The sequence below is a fragment of the Brachycentrus maculatus genome, unplaced genomic scaffold (genome assembly GCF_059751285.1).
Source record: "Brachycentrus maculatus isolate JH-2025_06_01 unplaced genomic scaffold, ASM5975128v1 h1tg000066l, whole genome shotgun sequence".
Taxonomy (NCBI): Eukaryota; Metazoa; Arthropoda; class Insecta; order Trichoptera; family Brachycentridae; genus Brachycentrus; species Brachycentrus maculatus.
The window spans coordinates 586,147-611,190 of NW_028280820.1; the positions used below are offsets into that span (position 1 = coordinate 586,147).

General features: G+C 29.7%; 1 protein-coding gene across 1 annotated transcript in view; it reads left to right on the forward strand.

The window, feature by feature from the left end:
* The first annotated feature begins 12,310 nt into the window (after positions 1 to 12,310).
* Positions 12,311 to 25,044, forward strand: part of hh (hedgehog signaling protein) — a 79,128-nt gene continuing 66,394 nt past the window's right edge. Inside the window, exon 1 of the mRNA XM_088256784.1 lies at positions 12,311 to 12,770. Coding sequence (XP_088112910.1) covers positions 12,489 to 12,770 — 282 coding nt within the window. The 5' untranslated portion in view covers positions 12,311 to 12,488. The remainder of the gene's footprint in view (positions 12,771 to 25,044) is intronic.

Here is a 25,044-nt window from a genome sequence, read left to right on the forward strand (position 1 = left end):
AGATAATACATGCATAGTTTTACACATCAATAACGTTTACTTAAAAAAAAACTATATTATTCCGAATTACTGTCAAAAATAACAATTAATCGTCATTTCGGTATGCGCCATTATGATTTAAATTTTAGTACCAATTTGTAATTTAAATCAGTAACAGAAAATGAAAACTTTGAGAGCATGCATTGATCTGTCTTCACAAAGTGTTTGCCCCCACCAGTTCAGCACGCTAAGGGTCCGGTGTTTGAGATTATCCGTAGAAGAATGTGTGTCCCACTTCAAGTTTGAGAACTTGTAATTTCGGCTTTACCTAATAATTACATTGCATATATACCATGAACCGCGGTTCCTACTCTGGAAGTGGAGATGTGGATTGTATGCAATGTGCAATTTTATACAAACCATAGGCGCAGGCAGGTATGCGATATAACGTAAATAAATTGAAATTTGGCTTACCATAATATCTCGCAAATAATATTACAAAAATATATTTTTATCTTAACCAGTATTATCTATTTATGGTTCTTCATCACATTGAGAATTACTAGGGTATTCATTAATAATTCAATTTCAAAAAGAAAAAAATCTTTCAACCACACACACATATATAAGGTATAAATGTGTATTTATTCATATCGCTCATTCCTTTCAACAACGTCATATATCAAAAATTGTCCATTTTCAGTTGTGCATGTTTTCGGAATGCCCAGAAAATGTACTATATCCCAGTAAAAGTGGCATATTTTTAAATTAATATTTACCCGCTACAGGGCAGAAAGTGTTGTTTTTGCATTTTGAAGAAATGCATTGTTTTATTATTTTTAAAAAAAATATTGTAAATATTTTTCAAACGGAGAAAAAACATTCAGGTTGTACCTAAAAAGATCTGTTGCACGGTAAAAAGTTCAATAAGTGGCTTAATATTTATTTTTAATACATTTCATTATATTTTTAAACTTTAAAAACGATCTCCTGAAAAATCAAGTTTTTTGATTTATGACGTTGTTGGAAGGAGTGAGGGATATATGGTTATTATAAATCAGTGTATATTTATATTTAAAAAATGCACTGATCACGCAATATATCTATTTGATTTATTTTGAATTTAATCATGTTTGGATATTTATATTGAGTGGGTTCGAACCCCAGAAACTGACACTAACAAAACTAACCACGGGACCATAACCCGACTCTGTCGATTGACCTGTTTCATATCTGTAGTTAAAATGTATTTGAATTCATTGTAAATAGGTCGATGTATTCATTTTCTCATATGTACAATTATGTATAGACCTGGAAGCAGTGCATAGCAGAAAACCCAAAGTTCATCAGGTTTAAATGTCATAACTTTTATAACAACATCTATATTAAAAATAGGTCACCTATCTGACTTGGCGCACTCGTTTATGAACGGCTTCGACTTCTTAAAGATTGGAATTGGATTTATGGACAATAAAATGGCATACTTTACTTTGTATCATCACTCATAATAACGAAGTAAATACCATTAATATAAAATGTGAATTATAGTTTACAGAAAAAATAATCCAATTGATTAAAAAATCCAGCCCTCTAAATAAAAATAATCTATAAAATATTCACTAAACGGATGGAAAATAATTGAAAAACGAAATAACATATTGACAATGCATATGTGATACGATTTGTCACTATTAAAAAATGTTAAAATGTAAGTTTATATTGATTTATCTTATCTTTGTGCTAGTCTTTCTTCCGTCCGGATAGACGCAAAGATAAACTTATATTTAAAAACGTGCGTGGCTTTCTCAGAAGATTCATTTATTATATATGTGTAACCAGAAGAAGATATATTAACTAATTTTTGCACTACGGAAAATTCAATCGCCTTGATTGTAAAATGAATCATTCACCATATAAAATGTAATTTCCTTAATTAACTTATATGTAGTTAAATGCGAGGTATTTTTTATTTTATTTAATTTGTAATTCAATTTTAATAAATCGGTTAAGGTACATATTTTTCTTCTATGTTTGTAAATAATTTTCAAAAATAATTTAAACTATAAGTGTATTAAATGGCAATGCGTGTAATATTTTTATATATGACATGTAAATTATGAAATAATAGATCATGCGTGCTTGAAGGATATTCATTTTCTAGTTACAATTGTGTGTTATGCAATTCAGTTCCGAAAAGTAATAAGATTGGCAGTGACGTCAGGAATCCTGCTGTCTTAGCAAAGATTTATTTAAGCATTGTATAATGTAGACATTTAATGTACATGTCATAAGTTTCCTGTACAGATGGATAGGTATATCGCTTACACCTTTCAACGTCAAATATCAAAAATGGTCAATTTTCAATTGTGCATGTTTTCGGAACGCCCAGAAAATGTACTATATCCCAGAAAAAGCAACATATTTTAAACTTAATATTTACCCGCTACAGTGCAGAAAGTGTTGTTTCAGCATTTTGAAGAAAAGGTATTGTTTAATAATTTTTTTAAGTACCTATACTAAATATTTTTCAAATAGAGAAAAAACATTCAGGTTTTACCTAAAAAGATCTGTTGCACAGTAAAAGGTTAAATAAGTGGCTTGATATTTATTTTTAATACATTATATTATATTTTTAAACTTTAAAACCGATCTCCTGAAAAATATTTTTTTTTTATAAATGACGTTGTGGAAAGGAGTGAGCGATTTGTCAAAATGTATGCTTTTACACTATAGTACATTCATTTAGACCGGGTAGAACAATTTTTGTAAATTGACAGTCACTAAATTAGGATTAATGAAATTATATATACGTAAATAAAGGAGCTTTCACGATTAAAAAACATTATAATTTTATCGTCACTAATACTACTTCGAGTATAATAAAAGTTTTCGTGCGATGTTTGACAATCGCTTTCAACACCATTATTGGACGATTCCGACAGTGTAAAGACAAAAACAATAGGTTTAACAAAAAAACGCTTTTCTGATTTTCACTAAAAATTAGTTAAATTTGTTTATTTATAAATATTATTGACGAACCGGGACTTTATAAACGTGCACCCTGCGATACAATCTCCCAGCTTGACCGCCAAAATACATTGGCGTTGTTATCGGTATATCGACAGCCGCGTATTTGGCAAAGTACTCGTATACCTAAGTCGATATATCGATTCTCAGTACTCTTGACCGCTAAATAAATCAGTATATTTAATAATATGGCAGGGAAATGCAAAAGGATTTTAATTTGAATATGATAGGTGATGCATGCAATTTTATCAAATCGGCACACCTCAGGACCCAATGTATTGTAGAACTTCAAATTATATTGCTTAGCGCCTGCTTCAGTGTTCGGTACTATTTGTTTACTTAGCGCCTCTTAGTCAAACCAATATTTTCGGACCGGATGTTGACATAGTACCCTTAAAAACCTATTTATTTTCCAATACTCCTATTTTTTCCCACATATAATATACTCCCTACCTGAAAGGTAATCAGGCTTTGGTTCTCCCAAAAATAATACGCCATAAAGATAGAGTTACCAGTCGTGTTGAATGAAATGTTTCCAAAGAATGAGTTTACACACCTCGAGTGTTTATTTTCGATAAGATATTTGAACAGCAAATGAAATTATAGTAGGTATGTGTGATTCTCAGAAATGTGACGATTTAAGGAGTTGGGTAAATACGGTCGGATGTTAGGCATAAGAGTTGTTTCAGGAAAAGCAGGTCGGAAGTGGATATTGCTGATACGAAATTGATTGCGATCAATCTATCATACTACTTAGTAATCAAATTACTCATGAACGAAGACGTCATCAAAATAATTGAATAAGAATTATATATTTTTTTTGTTTAGTTATCAAATAATATTCTCTGTGGGTCTTCTTTAAGGATGTGAGACATAGTACCTTACAAGGGTCCAGAGCAGAAGTATACTCGACTTTGAGAATACATAGATGCCTGCGAAGAATTTTAGGCGTGCGGTGGTTTGACTTTGTGAGGAAAGAGGAAATACAGAAGAAGTATAGATAATATTTTTTGAGTAGACTTTAAATAAACAAAAATATATTTTCAACGTGTATTTGTTTACTAATATTCATGAATGAAGGCAATGATTCTATAGGCTCAATAAAGATAGTGGAGTTGAAAGATAGATATAGTATATGGTACCCATCCAGACAAGCGGCGCCTAGTTTTACGGTGGTGTTAAGCCTACAAAACAATGTTGCGATTTCCTTGGGAATTCTCACCTGCAAGTGTAAGCTGCCTAATTATTTTACAACCCCGCACCAGATAACGCCATTAAGGGTTGATTCAGGGGGTCCCAAGCTAGGGTACGCATTTGGGATGTTCTATATGCATTCGACAAATAGTTTATATCTCATAAAAAAATCCATACAATTTAAAAAAAATTATATTTATAAAAAATAAAAAAACATTTTTTTTTAACATTTAAGAGCATCACTGAAAAATCGAATTAGCCTTATTAAATATTTCTTGTATATAAATATATTCGAATTATCATTGGTACGTTTTCTGCCTTATCCACGTTTCCATAATCCACGTTTCAATGTACATATTTACCATATACGGTGGTGTTAATTTTTTTGGGGTTGATATATGACGAGCCATTCAAGTTCCACACTACCTTATAGCTCAAAACTAATGCAAATGATAATACTCTTAAATATTTTTAAATATACGCATAGGATTTTTATTATAAAACACATATTATTTAAATATATAAACTATTCATTGTTTTTTTAAAGAAAAGTAAAATATCTGGTGGTTTGAAATAATGATTAAAAATTCTGAGATAATCGATAAATTGTGTAATATTTCTATTATTACGATTTTTTTTACTATGAATAAAAATAAGTCTATTGAAACTTTATCTAAAATGAAAAATATATATTAACGAAAAAAATTATTCTCTTTTTTATTTAATTTTTTATTTATACTTCATGTACAGTTAATAAGTAAGTATAATGGCGGGCTTATTGCTAAAAAGCAATATCTTCTAACCAACCAAAAACAGACTAGTGATATTGATTAAAACGTATTGATACCATATATAGCCGTTTGCAATCAGAGGGTAGATAGTACTTGAACATTAAAAAAAAACATAAATGACAAACTAACATATAAAAAAAACATAAAAATCAAAAGATGATAATTATGAGAGCAAAGGAAAAAGGGAGTTTAAGGAAGGAGGTAGAGGGAAAAACTAAGGGAGGAGGTTTGATGGACAGTTAGAATTCTAATAATAAATAGTAATGTCTCAGACGTTTCATAAACGTTATGAGAGAAGGTGCATTTTTTATGAATTATACATGAAATCCACATAGGTTAGAAATCATTCTTACTTTTTTTCGAAATACCAGACAGGAACAAATATATATAAACATAACATGTTGGATCTCTTGATAAATTTTTAATACAATATTAAAAAAAAAAACATTAAAAATATAGATAAATATTTTCAAAACGTACATCTTAAACTCCCTGAAAACTAAATGTCCTTGTTCAGTTGTACATTATTTGGAAGTATCGGTATTTTACAACATCCTGTTATAACTTGTTATCACTCAGAAAGAAAGTAGCTAAGTGTTGTGACAAGTTTCCCGTCCCTTATCTGATAACGACTCAGGTGGCAAAACTCGTCACTCAAGACTTTCTGGAACCATCGAAAAAATATGACGAAATCAATAGACTCCGGAAACTATGAGTGAGTAATAAAAATATATATTTTTTAGACTATAACTGCCTATCTTTAAATATAAACAGGATGAATCATACCACCCACTCACTCTCCATTTTCCAGAAACGTGGTCGTAGGAAAATCACAAAAACATCAAAAAATAATTATGGGTAACATTTATATGGACCAATGAAGAGTTCTGTCCTCATTGGTCCACCTGAGCAAAATCTGGAGAGAACCATAAATTTTCTAATGAAAACACGGACCGAGAAGGGAAAGGTTATTTATTAATTTAACATAAACGTTTGCCGAAGTTTACATAAAATCTTCACTTCATTTTAAAATCATCTAAATAAAAAAATTAAACCGTTATTTACGTAGGAAAGTTTTGGTATTCTTTTTTATTATTATTTGATAGATAAAGTAAAAAGATATTAGCAAAGGCATATTATTTATTATGAATCTGATTAGTCAGAAAATTCAATCCATTGAAACCAAGAAATTTATGTTCTATTTGTTTATTAAAATAATACTACTAGATTTACTTAGAGATTTTATTTGAAAAAATAAAGAGTTTACGTTGTGATGGAATTATGCAGTTATATTGTTAGAGTGTGATATAATTTAACTAATTAATATATAGGCTAGAAAGAGAACTCTAGAACTCTAATAACTTTTTTTTTTTTTTTCAATAATTTTATATATTTTAAAAATAATTTTAAAAATTAATCACTTGCATACCACTTATTGAGCTTTATTTCATTAAACACGACTAGTTTCGAATACTTCTAAACTAGTCGTGTGTAATGACATAAAACTCAATAAGTGGTATTATACGAGTGTTTAATTTTTAAAATAATCGACATGTCATTCCACAAAGTTAATTTAAACAATTTAATTTAACATTTAAAAATATTTAAAAAAACACAAATATCACAATTCAACTTTATTTTTAGGAAAATTTAAGAGGTTTGTGTTTGAAAATAGAAATCAAATCATGGCAGAGTGGGAATCGAACCAAAACCCTTTAACCCAAAGTTCTCAAGTCAAAATTTGACGAGATACATACCTTGACGAGATCTTACCTACCAGATGTCTATGGAAGTACATATCTTATGTAGATAGTATGATGTATCCGAAGAAGAGGGTCGCTTCAAAAAATAAACAAACGATAAGATATCAGTTCAGCTGAGATGTACTACGCAGTCTACCGAGAATGGGATGGTAGTCACACTGACGAAATTGTCAATCGTATTGTCAACACCTGATATGCGTTAGTTAAATTTGTGTAATATTGTTCTATCAGGGCTGGCAGGAATAAGAAATCTCATGTATGTTTCACGAATACATATGCATTTTTTTCAAAACATATTACATACATAAGTCATATACATATATATAATATTCCCGATAAGTAATTTCTATTTCTCATCTTGGGACATGGGATTAAGGTTAAAAAAACTGGAACACAAATAATAACGTTACAAAAAAGATTTTAAAAAATAACCAAAACTAATGCATGGCAAAATATAAAAACAATAAACAGGTATAGTTAATAGGCATAAGAAGCATATTCAAAAGAAATAAATGAGAAAAACATAAGGTAAGAAGCATATTTAAAATCAACCAATGAGAAAATATAAAAAAATGAGAAATTATGACGAATGAGAAAATATAAAAAAAATAAGATAAAAACATTTTTTTTACATCTCACCAATAGATGCCTCTAGTGATGTTCTAGTGATTCAAAAACAAGGTTTCTAAATTGGTTCATATATATTTAGAACTTCCAAGAATTTTAGTAGTGTGGTTGTCAATAATGGGTAGAATTGGTGAATGTTACACGTGTGTAAAGTGATCACTTAAACCAGCCTATGACGGTCATCAGCCCCGTAAATGCCCAGACTTCCATATTCTTCTTCACCTTTGATGAGATGTCAAAAAATAATATGAAAATAGCTCCTGTAATTGGAGATAATCCAGATTTTGTGAACAAGTATTTGGACACACTCAAAATGTTGTAGATAAAAACAAAATAACAAAATATGACTAAACGCTACATATATATCTTTCCATAAAGTATTTTTTCAAATCATTTATTTTGGATGCCCGAATGGGTTTCATTTTATATAAATATGTCAGGCAGCTGGTTAATTTGTAATTATATTGTAATTATAGGCAATATATTTTAAGAACCATACATTTAAAAAATAATATTACATTTTATACATTTTTATTTTATTTTACATATATATAACTTGTAGTGGTATTTACTAAGCAAAATTTATCAGAAGTGTCTCAACTTGATGTAAAACATGCATATGGAAGTATGGGCATCCCAGAGCTAAGGCCTGGCATTTATCATCATTTATAATTTATCAATAGGTAGGGTAAATAATAATACAAAACGGAAAATCAAACATGAATTACAAACAGAATAAAAATGTTTGAGGGTATCTACCTTAAAGCATTCTGCGATCTTTTTCTGAAATATAAATGTAATTGATAAACCTTTATAATTACTTTTCCGTAGGCTGATAATATAAAGAGTAAATACTATACAAAATAGACTAAAAAACAAGATTGAATGCGTTCGAATGTGCACATACATATTGCTCACTCCTATCATGAACGTCATAAATAAAAACTTGATTTTTCAGGAGAACGTTTTTAAAGTTTAAAAATATAATACAATGTATTAAAAATAAATATCGAGCCGCTCTTTGAACTTTTTACTGTCCAACAGATCGTTTTAGGTACAACCTGAAGGTTTTTTTCCATTTGAAAAATATTTAGTATATTTAAAAAAATAATCAAACAATACCTTTTCTACAAAATGCAAAAACAACACTTTCTGTCCTGTAGCGGGTAAATATTAAGTTAAAAATATGCATCTTTTGCGACATTATCTGGGCATTTCGAAAATATGCTCAACTGAAAATTGACGATTTTTGATTTATGACGTTCTTGAAAGGAGTGAGCGATATATGTACATATTTACGAGAATGAAAGCTCACAAATGAGAAGGGCAAATAGGTACAAGAAATTATAACCCAAAAGTTAAGTCAACATACGAGAATTTCTTTACGGCATTTTGAAACACTCAAATCAAAGTCGACCTTTTTACTGGCTCTAATGTATTTTTGAGGAATAAACAAAAATGAGTTTCAAGATAATCCTAAACAGGTATACTCCGGTCATAATAACTTAAATGAATATTTGGTTTTTCCAATACGTACGGCAAATTTCAAGCTTATTAAAATTACGTTCGTTTCTCGGGACCAAAATGACTGCCAACGCTTTTTTTAAACTCAAATTTGAAGTCAAGCTCTATAAAAAAAACATGCATGAAGTATTTGAAAACGAAATGTAATTGCGAGTAAGTAGATTTTAAGTACAAGAAAGTTGTCAAGAATAGGTGATTTTAAATTTTTGTTTGTTTCTATGAAATGAATTCTGTATTTTAAAAAATCATCTAAGATCAGACTGAATTCAAATTTTAAGGCCTTACTCGCAATAATATGGTTCATTAAGCGTCCGGCTGTGCTGAGACCCGGTCGTCACTTCACGCCCGATTTTTAGAATACATATTGAATTTAACAATAAATTAATTCCTTGCCTATAAATAACTCTTTTCTTTTCGAAACCATATATTTATATCGAAAGAAAAACTTATTTTTTCAATATAAAAACGGCGTTTTAAGAAAAAAAAATGTCGAAAGTTACCTGGGTTTAAAGAAAAATAAGTTGCGATTTGACGTATGTTCGGCGCTAAAAAGGGAGATATAAAAGACTAAACTTTAGTCATTTTAAATCATTACAGTAACGTCAACACAAGAATCACCCATGGTCCCCGCACTGCACTGAATAGTTTGGGCGACTCTGTTCCAAGTATTTCATACTGGTATCAGGAACTTACGAGTGACACGATTGTCATTTAGATAGAATTTGAGTAACATGCTTGTCAATCTTTATTAGAACTATGATTGTTACAAAACGTATAAAGTGATCACTTAAATCTCCCAATGACAGGTAACATGCCTCGTAGATACTTAGACTTATATGTTCCCATCTCAATAACTTCCTCTGAATTATCAATGAAATGTTGATGAAAAAATAATTACACAAAAAAAATATTGGTGGTCACCGACCTGACGCGCTTTCTAGTTTTGTAATTCCGTCGTGACATATTTATCTTTATTAGAACTATGATTGTTACAAAACGTATAATGTGATCACTTAAATCTCCCAATGACAGGTAACATGCCTCGTAGATACTTAGACTTATATGTTCCCATCACAATAACTTCCTCTGAATTATCAATGAAATGTTAATGAAAAAATAATTACACAAAAAAAATATTGGTGGTCACCGACCTGACGCGCGATCTAGTTTTGTAATTCCGTCGTGACATATTCACGTGTTAGCGATAGTAAACAGAGCCCACGTGTGAATCTGTCAGTTCTAATACTAACATCCTAACATGCTTTAACGATACCGCAAATTGTTGCAAATTAAACGTTAAATGGAACCTGATGTGTCGGTATTCTCGATACCTATAAGCGACCTTATGCCTTATAAACGTAGTGCTTCAAATTATTATTTATTAAAATAAATATTTTATATCCTTATTGTTTTCAGGCGAGTAAGGGTGTCTTGTGTATAAAAATAGGATTCAAGTTGTGGCAGAGTCGGGTCACTAGCAAACACTCGACTCAAAATTCAGCAAAAAATTTATATATTTATTATTCAAACTCATATCCGCACCAATGGTGCATAGGGCACTGCATCATATAGACGCAGTGTTATCTTGATCGTTAAAACATGAAGGAAAGATGATCACTGATCAGCCCTCCGCTTCAGGTATCAGTCCAGGGTTATATTAAATAAATATTAGAGTGTAAAATCACGTTTAATTATTAGATCCCCCTCTGGGAATCGAACCTGGGACCTCCAGAACGGTAGCTGAGCGCGAACCATTGCACTATGGAGGCGGACATATATTTATATTAAAGAATATTATATATTACAATGTATATTAAATATATTTATTTAATATTCCCCTGGACTGGTTTCCGAAGCATCACCTTGCCTTCATGTAAGTAACGATCAAGATAACACTGCGTCAATATGATGCGTTTTCCTATAAAGCATGGGTTCGGACTTGGGTAAGATCAGAATAGAAATAAATTTTAAGAAGAATTCTATCTCTGTAGAGTAAAAAAAACACCGGAGGCTGAGAAATAAAAGATATTGTTAAAAAATAATTTTATATCGATTAATAAAATACATACAGCGATATGAGGAAACGTTTTGCAACATTGTGTAATTGTTTAAAATTTTCTTATCGACGTAGTTAGTGAACATAAAATCGTTTTTAAAGTACCGGAGTTTCTATCAGAGTTGATCTAAACATTGATTTGTTTGTAAGGTAACAACCAGCATCATCCAAAAATATTAATTTTACATATTGTATTAATTTAACATTTTTTTTTGGATTTCAATACTGATTTTTTTACGTTAGGACTGATTTTCAGACTTACGCTAGATTTATTTGAATTAAATTTATTTATTTTATTTACATGTAATATAATATTACATGTAATATTTAAATGGAATATTATATTTACATCCTCAGACTAAGTTCATTTTATAAATATATTTACATACTCGCTCACTTAATAATTGCAAATGTAGCATTGTATTTTTTAGTATTGTTATTTTAATATGTACCTACCAAATTTATAATTTTGATTTCGCTTTCTAGCATTTTCATATAAAATTTATTTAAAAAAAAAAACAGAAATATTTGTGTTTTTAATATTTACAAAAGTACTTCAATTTCTGTGAGCCTAAGCGGCTGATTATTAAAAAAAGGTAATAAATTGAGTGGGCTCGAACCCAGAAACTCTGACTGAAAGGGTCCGCGACACTAACCACAGGACCACAACCTGATATATTTGTGTTTTAGGTTTTTAGATTTTTAGTTTTGTTACATTACTGTACAATGTTTATAATTATACATGTGCTAATAATAATCGTGGATTTGTTCAATGTTGACATTACAAAGTCAGGTTACGGAGTGGGAGGTTGTCGCGCGTGATTATAAGCGTATTAGAAAGAGATATATGATATAATTTGCAATCACCGAGTGTAAGGACATAGCGTTCACTCTTTCAAGAACGTCATAAATCAAAAATCGTCAATTTTCAGATGTGCATGTTTTCGGACTACCCATAAAATGTACTATATCCCAGAAAAAGAGGCATATTTTCAGCTGAATATTTACCCGCTACAGGGCAGAAAGTGTTGTTTTTGAATTTTGAAGAAAACGTATTGTTTAGTTATTTTTTTTAACATACTAAATATTTTTCATATGGAGAAAAAACATTCAGGTTTTACTTAAAAAGATCTGTTGCACAGTAAAAAGTTTAACAAGTTGCTTGATATTTATTTTTAATACATTGTATTATATTTTTAAACTTTAAAAACGTTCTCCTGAAAAATCAAGTTTTTTTTATTTATGACGTTCTTGAAAGGAGTGAGTGATAGGTCTTGTTTATCGAGAGATAGGGCACTTTCCGACGCATCGACGGGCGAGTGGTGAGTAGTGAGGCGAGTGGCGGCGGCGAGTGGTGCGCGCCCCCCCCTTCCGGCAGGTAGGGCACAGGTGGGGCAGCGCCCGGCCGCTGGAGCGCGGAGCGGTGCGGCGGTACGGCGGCAGGCAGTGGGCAGTAGCCAGTAGTGCAGCCGCCGCCGAGCAGGCGAGAGATACGATGCGATTATCGCGGCGCGAGTGTAGCTCAGCATGAGGGCTGCGGTGTTGTTACTATGTTTGTTGTTCGGGCTGGGCAGGGCGTGCGGCCCGGGCCGGGGCGCGGGCGGCCGGCGGGGCCCCCGCAAGCTGACCCCGCTGGTGTTCTCCCAGCACGTGCCCAACGTGTCCGAGTACTCGGCCGCCGCCGCCGGCGCCCCCGAGGGGCGGGTCAACCGCTCCGACCCCCGCTTCAGGGATCTGGTGCCCAACTATAACGAGGACATCATCTTCAAGGACGAGGAGGGCACGGGAGCCGACCGCCTCATGACGCAGGTACTAGCGCGGCCCTTTGCAACCGAGACACGGCGAACATACCCTCATATCATATTTTCATGTCGTAATTCACGTCTGAAAAAGTAAATTATTTTACGAAAATGGCGTTATATAAATTATCGAAAATTAATATTTATTATTCTATCTTCCGCGCTCCTCCAGAACGTATCTGAGAAGCTTTTCATTTCGGGATAAATCCCGAAAACCCGAGCGGTCCTGAGTACCGCGAGGAGTGACCTGTTGCCTGAAAATAGCCCTCGAATAACGCGCTTGAACACCCTTAAAAATATTGCACTACTCTTACGAATATACATATTTCCGTGATATTGCACAATAATACGGATATCTTAACTGAATTGTTCTGCCTGTCCCGAAGTTGTAAAGTGATCCGTTTTGAAATTATTATTATAACTAAAGAAATCGATATCTTTACGAAATTATTGAGAAAAAACATTTTACAATACATTAGTAAGTCATTTGAAAAACTGAATGTAACGATATGTTTTGGTCAACTGTCACACGCCGTCAAAGAATCTCACTGAAAATTGTTGCGTTTCGTTATTGTGAACCAATATTTATGTAACAAAGAAAATAACGCCGATAAATTGATTAGTGATTGTTATTTTTGGCGCGAAACGTCGGAATATCTATTTGCACAACTATTCCGGGAAATATGTACGGATAGGTATTTATATTCGACACATTATTGAAATTGATGATGTATTGTTACTGAATTCTTTCAACATTTCAGCCGCTCTGTTTACATTATGCACATACCTACCGATCATTGTTGGAAACTGATTTTTTCGCTACGAAATCTAAATATTGTGTTTGTGATGAAAGTCATGAATGACGCTTTTACATTTTGCTATATAAATCAAAATGATATTTATAGTCGTGTAAATACGACATTTGGTGTATTTTAGTCTGTTCTAAAAATGCGTATTAAAAACCGCGCTAGATTACTTATTGACATAAGAAACATTTTCCCGTCGTTACCTACTATCGCAAAAGCTAATATAAATATTTAAAATGTAAGAAAAATTAGGATAGTTCATACTAAGCCCGTATGTTAGAAATTAATTATCATACATATTTTTTTTGAATTCTGTAAAACATGCGCTACGGCAAACGAAATGTTTGAATGCCATAAGTATTCAATTTCACAAAACTAAGAATTGTACCGTATGAAGTACGTTATTTATACAAAGCAAAAATGGGTAATATATTTTAGCTAAATGCTAATAGTATATATTTTTATTCAGTAAACCTTCGAATTAATTTAATATTTTAATATTATGTACATCTGTGAATACGGTAACAACGAGTTCAGTGTACTTTATCATAAGTTTGCTTCTATTCCACAACTGGGTAAATACACCAATAATAATTTTATCGAGATAAATATGCGTTAATGAATTTCGGAGGTTCAAGGACTTTGATGGTGGATTTCAATAAATATTTAAATAATATGTTACTATTCGATCCAATCCAGCTCTGATCCAGATTTTGTTATTGACATTTGACATCTGTACAGGAGCATAGCTAAGTATAAATATTAGATAACTTTACGACTACAAAGTGTAGTTTCCTCCGTGTTTACTGGATTAAATATTGAGATAGTTACTAATCCGTTACAGTCATAATATGTCATATACACATATACTGAAGCAGTTAAACTAGAACAGAGGTACATATTACTATGATAACGTTTGATGTCAAAACCTTAAAATCGTCTCCATATAAAGCGTAATATTTTTTGTTGGTAAAGTTTTTTGAATTTTTTATTTCATCCTTCTATAATTCATATTTAATTTACAATAAAACTTTATCTACAGTCAATTACGGTGTACATACAATACATGCCTGACAAAATATGTATAAAAGAAACAAAACAAAATTTACTCTTTCTGATAGTATGGTAGGCATTTACTTGTACACAATTATACAAAATATTACTTCAAAATTAACTAAAAGTGTATGGTAGGTAAATGCGAAAATACACTGTGTAGAAATGAAGTATTATGATATTTTAAGAACTTGTCACCATTGTAAAATACAACCAAACAAAAAAGTTCTAATTATAACTATTGCATAATATATAGTCATATTATGTACACATAAAAATATTTAACCATAAAAAAAGTTTTTGTGCTCACCGATATTATTTTAAAGGTAATAAGTCGAATTAATAAAAAAAATACAAATATTAATACCATTGGAAATATAAATACCTAATAAATAATACGAGTGAAATTAATAAAATAAAAATGTAGAAAAACAACGGTTATGCAATATGTAAGGATGGTTGGACTTCTTAGGGCTTTTCAAAAGAATACCTTTTATTACTGTTTACTGCGATTTTGTGTAGACTTATGTTAAGTTTTAAAATGTATTTAATTTAATATTACACAATAATATTAGATATATTCATCTACTATGATCAATTTATCTATTTACCAGAAAATATGTCGATAAATAGAAAGGATTTTTATTATTACTTATTTTTGTTTTCATGTATGAATAATATGACGTTTTTGTCGATTGTAAAAATAAATAAATTGTATATTTTTAATACATAAATATATTTCGTAACACGATGCGCCTGCGCGGTTGGTGTTTACAAGAGATCTGTCAAAACAAACGGTGAAGTAAAAATCACCTTCCCAATGTAACAATACTGTAGTATTGCTATGTTTCGGTAGCATGTTGACAGTTGATTTACAATACCCAATCAGCTCTATTCACAGAAGGGCGAAATATTGTAAATTACTCTTCATAACGTCATTGTACGTCTGTGAGACTAATTGCTAGGATAATGGCCGGGGTATTGTAGCTTTATACAAGGCTTTCCAGCGTTAACTGGGACCTTTAAACTTGAGAACTATAACAATGAAATATCAGATATGTGTACACTGGACATGTGTTACAATTGGGAACAAATAATTTGGGTAATTTATGAGAAAGATTTACAGTTTTACATTATGGTCGTTAGGACGACTGTAAAAACGTTGCGTCTATTATTATTTATAGTTTTTGTTTAAATTCCTCATTCCTCAGGTACATATTTCTTTGTGCATTTTTAAAGCACTTACCATCTCGTTTGAAGATCAGATCATAATATGTAAAAATGGGCAGTTTAATCTTCGTGGCCAATACAGTGTTCTTGTTTATAGTGATGAATTATTAATACGCAATTAAGCTACGCAAATACTTTATATTTAATTAAAAAATAATACAAATAAAAATTAGCAAATTTTGTTAAACACCAAAATGATAAAAATAAATTTTTGTTTTCTGATAATTGGTTGGTTACAAAGATAATTTTCTTAAATTTTTGAGAAAATTTTATGGTTTAAAAAAAATACAATTTTTACAAGCTATTATAAAATGATATAAATAATACTATATTATATAAACTTTAATTACTGGTAGGTATCTCGAAAAGCTATACGACCATGGCATTTTACATACGTACATACTTTGATAATATACCTCTTCTAATATATAACATATTAGGTGTGTAGATTTAACACAATAATACGCATTGGTTTATTTATTCTGTTAATCACAATCAATGATTCCTGTCTCATATTATTATCTCAATGTGTACACATGCAGACGTCGGAATGTCTAACAAAATAACAGGGACGAATTAAGAAATAAGAACGCCTGAAATTTTTTAAGACTATTTCAATTCATGTTTCATACAATGTGTGTGAATTGATTTTAATATACATTATGAGTATTTTGAAACTCTAAGACCGTTAATAAAGCATTCCCTTTTTGGTAATTTCTACCATGTCACATTTTTACAAATTGCAAGAATAAGTGCCAATGTTTTTAGTGTAAATTGAAAGATTTTAGTTTTCAGTTTTTGGTTTTAGTGTGATTATTGGAAGGTGTTTTTGTGTTTAATTTATTTGTTGTGTGATTATTTTATTTATAGGATTTAAATGTGTGCTTTTAAAATTATATGTTATTAAAAGGTAAATAATAATATTGTACACTGTACGAAAAATTAAAACTTATTCTAGTTTACGACAGTTAAATATTAAAAAAGTTATTGAAATGAATAATAATTTGTTAGAGAAAGGGTCTATGTTATGAAATTATTTTAATTTAATTTTTAACTTATTTCCTTTTTTTCTTTTGCAATTCTTAATGTATATTATTAGGGCAATTTAATAGATCTTTAAAACTATAATTATAGTCGACTATGAAACTATCATTATACCTATTTATTATTTTTTCTTAATTTTTTAATCCAATGTATTCTAACCATAAATACATATATTTCATCGTCATAACACATTCGTTTGCTCTTCATTAAAATAGCGTTTTTATACATTTAAACAAGTTTACTCACAATACTTATTTTACATATTTCCATTGTATTGACCACACAACATCGTTTGAAAGATCATAGTATCATTAATTTAGACCGAACTACAGTACATGTTTTTCTGTTGGTATTATGATTTTAAATATTCTACTTATTTTTAGATGGGATTATTAATTAAAATTCCGAATTGGTAGCAGATCCCTACCTACTTCTACTCAAATTTTATATCTGTTCAAGATATGCACGTATTCGATGATATTATAAATATTATCTGACACCTAGGTATTTTAAAATCAAGATGTCATTGACACATTTGATTTAAAAAAAAAGGAAAACAAAGATAAGCATGTGGAATTATGAGCAAGGATAAATTTGATGTATTTTTACGTAAAAAGTTATCAATTTTATAAGTGGCGCCATTTGATATTATAAGATTAAAAATATATCTAATGTAATCGAAGCATTTTTTGCCATTGTATACGATAGCGAGCCATTTATCATTAAACAGTTATTATTAATAAATAAATATTTTCTTAATTTATCTGTGAATTCATGGGTTTATTCACTGTCCTATTCATAACTGTATTGTATAATAATTGTATTGGCTCTAAGTTCATTATGGTTAAACAAAAATCAATTTAGATTTCCAATATTTGAGTGTGTTAAAATACTTGTTCACAACTCTTGTTTTTTATCGTTTAGGAGTTAGTTTTACTTTATTTTTATATTTCAACAAAGATGAAGAAGAATATGGAAATCTGGGCTTATGACTGTCGCAGGCTGGTTAAGTGATCACTTAATATATGTAATTAAAACATTCACTATTCTCTCCATGATTGACAACCACATTACTCAAAAATTTCAAACTCCTAGATATATTTATAAATCATTATATTCATGTCACAGTAGATAAGAGTTCACATGTTGCCCATGCCCATCTATGTTGGATTAAGAAAGCTTTTATTAAGCCGAGACCCTTTTATTTGGATGTACGCAAAAATAAAAATCCAGATCACCAATTTGAAGTTCGTATTTTTACTAGGTATTCCATTTGGCGTAAGATAGCGTTTACTAAATAAAAGAACTGAACGTAACACGCACAAACTGATAAATATCCCTTAAAAGTAATACTTTAACAAAGCATAATTACTAATATGACTTTGGTATTATATAAATCTCTTTTTTAAAACATCGTATATCCTGGAAATTTCTTTCATTCGGTAGGTAATTCGCAAGCAGTGGCGTGCCTAGAGTTTAGCAGTAAGGCAAGCCCATTGTTTTTCACATTCGTGAATACATGATGTACCTATAATTTCTTTTTTTCATATCATTCCCAGTATAGTAAGCACCCAGAAAGTATTATAAATATAAACAATGTATTGTAATCATTGTAAAAATATGCTAACATGTAACTTTTGTAAGGTATAGCCATCACCTTGAAATAAAGAAAATGTTCACTATAATAAAATATCTTCCTCAGATATTAACCATAACCAATAAGTACCATCACCATATAATGGCATGCATAGTGTTAAATAATCATACAAGCGCGCGATAATTTAAAATAAGTCATACATTAACTATGTATTTTTAATCATTTGGTCTAGATTTAGTCATTTTTATTTGGAGTTGTTAGGCAATCCGGGCTTTTGGGCTTCTAGGGAAGTACCGCCACTGTTCGCAAGTAACGTACGTACTCATAGGTTTTTAGTATTATACCTTTACTTAACTCCTACTTTTTGTATTTCCCTGATGCGAACGACCGATTAAATATACATATACCTACATGCACACATATACAATACATAAATATTACTTACAATCCTTCTGTCTCGGTCAACAAAACCGATAGATTTTTAAACAGTCCCTCGTCCGGGATTTAAGATGTTCTATAAGTCTACTACTAATAAGATCTGTCTAGACTCGTTAATTTGCCGTATAATATTCTAAAAGTAGTAAATAAAAAAGCGGGTATCCTACTCTCCGCGTTGTAAGGCCTTGATCGTGAAAATCACTTGTAACGATATGCCATGGAACTAAAATATTGACTCGACAAATCCAGACCGATCCGGTCGCCATTGCTGAAGCGGCCATTTTCAAAGGTTTTTTTTTCATAAAATATGTATGTATTTATGTTATGTGTATATAAATTAATCAATACATACGCACCGGTTTAAGATATCTCTCGCAGATGGCAAACAGTGTACGAGGACGTATAAAAATTATGATTTATAATACATTGTTCACAGTAATATTATTAGTGCGTCCTTATTTTTTTATCAAAACATTTTTCAGTAAGTAAAACATTTTGAGTGTCCAAGTACTTGTTCACAAATCTGGGTTTCTCCACTTAGAAGCTATATTTAGATTTTTTACATCTCAACATAGATGAAAAAGAATATGAAAGTCTTGGTATTTACAGATATCGTATTTAGGAATTCCAAAAAAATAGTACCTAGTGTGATTATCAATCATGGGTAGAATGGTGAATGTTGCACGTGTATTAACTGATCACTTAATCAGCCTATGACAGGTCATAAACCCTGTACCCAGACTTCTATTTTCTTCTTTATCTAGGAGTATGATAATTTATTAAAAATATGATTTTTATACAGTTTAGCTATGGGATATCAGCTAATCGTTATATGATCGCGATTTTCAACCATTTCGCCTTGTTAAATCGTTGAAAATATCACATATATAAGTATATGTGCGAAAAAAATATTAAGGTAAAATCACCGTAAGATCCCGATTCTATTAGGTACATATTTTATACACGGAAACATAAAACCGCAGGCATAGTTTGTCTAGTCTATGATCAAGATAAAGCAGTTTTTATCACAATACACAATTGGATGCTGGTAAGGGATAAATATGATTGAAATTATTCTGATGTAAATTTTACTTGTTAAAAATCACTATTTACCCAGTGGTTTTACCAAGCAAAACTTAAATTAAAACCGATAGATATTACCACAAAGTGTCTGCCGAATCAATTAATGAAATCAATTTATGAAATCAATTTATTCTGCCTTTTGCTATTTTGATTTAGATATTATTTCATTAATTGATTCCGCAGTCACTTTGTGGTAAAATCTATCCATTTTTGATTAATGTTTTACTTAGTAAATACCACTATTTCTTAAAATCTACCGTGACACGTGTTTCGACGAATTCCGCATCATTTTCAAACACCGTATGTTACCGTATATAAATTTGAATAAAAATTTCATTAATTGATTAGGTATTTGAAAATGATATTTGAAAATGTTTCGGAATACATCGAAACAAGTGTCACGGTAGATTTTAAAAAAATAGTGGTTTTTACTAAGTAAAACATTAATTAAAAATGAGATATTATTCTCCAATCATCTATGTTACTTATTTAATATTTGACCCATCATTCCGCTTAATTGGGACATCGAAATAATATCTCAATTGGGCTAAATCTCAAAGAACCAAGACTAAATCAAGGAATTAACAGTAATTTACATCGTTTTGTTGAATTTGATTGAATGATAAATAGAAGATATTCATAATAATCAGTTGAATTTCTTCCTAACAATTTATGACGGTTAACCATTATGATTTTAGATCATACCCATAGTTATCATGCGCAATGAACTGATATTTAATTATAAATAATATAAAGTCGATTAAGCTTAAAATAAACTTGACAGTATCTTTGAGATATTTTTTTTAGTATTATTTCATTATTATTATAATAAAAAAATGCTTTTTTTAAGAGCTGCCTTGGTAAAATACTTTTCTTATCTTAATATTTATTTATGACAGATAACAAAGTATACATGTACTCATCACTAACACAATCACACATATTCGTCGGTGGGACATTAAGTATAGCAGTGATAAAAATCTTCTAGAAAATAGCATATGCATATATGTACTTACAATGATTTTTACATACCTTATATCAGAATGTGTAAATATTGTTCAATATAAAAAGATGTGTTTTACATACCAATGTTTAGTATGCATATCATTTCCTGTAACATTTAAAATAAACAATACATTTCCTTTGTCATTCTTAATCTAAAAGTAGGGTTTTGATAATATGAATTCCTATGATAAAAAAGATAGTCATATTCTTCTTCTTCATCATTTGCTCTCGTCACAGTTATCGTGATGAAATGTTGAACGTTGGACCATTTTGTTTTACCTGTTACTGCCAGGTTGCGACAACAATCATACCACGGGGTAATAACCACAACTAGTTAACACTTTTTATCCGACTTCTTAGTGTAATGGTCAGCACGCTCGGCTACCGTACCGGAAGTCCCGGGTAACATATTTGACGCATAGGTATACACGAAAACGACGCTATGTTAATTATTATTATGCTATGTTAAATATTATATTTTTTTAGCATTTGTGGCTAACTCTAAAAGACATGGATTTAGAAGTAATTGCCACTCTATATAATAATTAGTCAACGCAAAAACGCTAACACTTTCATGCTTGATAAATGTACACCTACATAAAACGACTATACAGGGGTGGGCTACCAATTTTTTTAACAAGGGGCTCGCGGGTATTATTCGGAGGGGTTTGGGGGAGGGGGGAGGTATTTCATTTTGTTTTAACTATACAAAATACATAAAAGTTAAAAATAATAAAAATTCTTTAATTCAACAAATCAAATATTTAGCAATTGTATTTACCTACCTCATATTTTAAGAATGAATGTTCCAAGATTTGTTTAAAATGTTTTATTAAAAATATTGATTAAAAATGTTTTCTATGTTATAACGAAATTAATTAAAAAAATTAAATCATAAGCTCGGGCTGTAGGGAGCTCGGAGGGGCTCGCGCGAGCCCCTCCGAGCCCCCTACAGCCCACCGCTGCGACTATATATATATATATACATATATATATGTATATATGTACATATATATATATATATATACATATATATATATATATATATATATATATACATATATATATATATATATATATATATATATATATATATATATATATATATATATATATATATATATATATATATTTATATATATATATATATAAATATATTTATATATATATATATATATATGTATGTATATACATATATATATATATATATAAATATATATATATATATATATATATATATATATATATATATATATATATATATATATATATATATATATATATATAAATATATATTTATATATATATATATATATATATATATATATATATATATATATATATATATATATATATATATATATATATATATATGTATATATATATATATATATATATATATATATATATATATATATATATATATATATATATATATATATATATATATATATATATATATATATATATATATATATATATATATATATATATATATATATATTATATATATATATATATATATATATATATATATATATATATATATATATATATATATATATATATATATATATATATATATATATATATATAATAATATACATATATATAATTTGTGGATTAAGTACCCACCTACTTAATACGTAGATTAATATTGTATAATACCATTTGTCTACATTGAACCGGGATTATCCTGGTAGAGTATCTATACTTACTTAAAAATAATTGTTTATTTGACAATTTATTAACGTAATAAAAACCAGTGTTGTAGTTATAATAATAATTATTATCTGGTACGATAATCCATTTAAAAACTTACACGGGTGAAACCGCATCGATTAGTGATTTCATTCGTTTATCGTATGATTAATATATTATAATATTTTTTGCTTGTAATTCCTCGAATCAAATGTGGGTTTTCAAATTAGCAGACGATAAGTTGTATGTAGGTATCTAAAAAGTTAATATACATAAATTAAAAAAAAATATATATGTTCAATGCCGGTTTTTTTGGGACACAAATAACATTCTTAGAAAATTACGAGTTGTTACACAGTTTTACACGCGTTTTTATAATTAATATACTTAGAGGAAGTGTTTGAGACTTATTTAAATATTGATAACTTTTTATTTAAAAATTATAGGTACGTTAATAGATAACGGAGCTTAAATTAAAACTATGATTTATTTAAAAAAAAAAACTACGAATCACATTTCCACGCTGCTACAAAAAAGAAAAAAATTATATTAAACCCCTCGAAATAATCACACTAACGTAGGAGTGTGTATGTGTAATACATATGTACCTTCGTATTGAAAAATCTTAAGCCCTCCCAACATACACGGCCTTTTTAAAAATTTAGTGTAATATCTTATTCCATCTAAAATAACCATAATCAATTAATACTATTAACTTTAACGAAATCATGAAAATAACCCTGAACGATAAAATTTTATGTATTATATTATACATCAGATAAAATCGTCTTCCTTATCTAAAATATTCAAATAGTTACAGCGCGTTATGTATTTTAATCTCTACCTTTGGGATAGTACCTACTCACTTTTCCGTGCTCTTTCTTTTTTGATTTCCTTAATAATACAGTTGTGTTGGCAACACTTGCACGGTCCGCGCCATCTTGAATGATATGTAGAGATGGGTTAGATGGCCAGGTATAAGAGACTGCCTTCCCGGCCATAAAATATATTATCTGAAATTCGCAATGGTATTTTTGATTCATATAGGTTTATGTACTCGTATATCTCCTTTATTTATTAAGAGGATCGCAGAAAGTGACTGCCTACTTATACTTAGGGCTGAAGCACATTACAAATTGCCTTTTTAACCTTATATGTAATATTGATGATGAATTATAACTCGTATCCGAATACACCAGCGACCCAACTTACTACGCGTATTAGTACATCAACAACAGTTTTATTTGCTCGAGGCATATTTTTTTGTAGCCGTTTCCATTTTAAAATATCTGTTTATCTGTGTGTAAATCTATAATAAGTGAATTTAATCATTAGTATTTCTTTATTATTTACTAGTACGTAATTACATGGCTAATAGATGTTTTGGAATATTTATTGGCTCAATCATATTTTTATTATTTTTTACTAACTCAAATAGTTGTCATTAGAGATTCAGCGACGAATGAATTAACTAGATTAATTGAATTTTTTGCCAAAATAGAGATGTGAATATTTCGAGTAGGAGTACTTTAACACGTAGGTACCTAAAGTAAATCAAAACTGGTTTTTTGTATTATTATTATAATTATTACATAGTCTTTACTGCAACAAATATATTCAGAATGATTTAAAAAAATACATGTGTGTACAATGTTATGAGTGTCAAATTTTTGTTAAAAAAATCTGAATTCCCTCCACTTTGGCGTTATTTACTACATATCAAAACTTTTTATTTTTATTGATATCTCAACAAGTCTAAGCATCAATGGGTTTGCGTCCTGTGGTAGGTTAGTTTTAAGTGATCACTTTTTACACTTACATAAAGTGATCACTTAAACCAACCGATTGCAATTCAAATTTTCAAAAACTAAATCAAACGATTCAAATCGCGAATTTAATGGAATTATGATGGCAAAAATTCTTTTTGATACTCAAAAAATATTATTTTTAGTTTATCCTTTAGTAAAGTCGGATTACAGACTATTCTGCACGTACAATAAAGATAATAAAGTATTTTATACATGCAGATAACAATGTTTTTTTAGCATACCATGAAAATGATTCTTAATAAATCTTCACTTTCTTACGTTTCATTATGGAATTCGCGTCGTTTTGGTCTCATTTTCAACCGTAAGTTAACATAACTAATAGTTACTTATCTCCTTATCTGCTCAAATAATTCATACTCCTTCCATAAAATATGCTAATGCTACATCGTGAACCGCTCGACATTATTAAACGGGCATATAATCTATGATTCACGAATAAGAATAACATTTATAAAGTAAGTAGCAAACGAGAAATTCCTCTCTGAACATAGAGAAAAT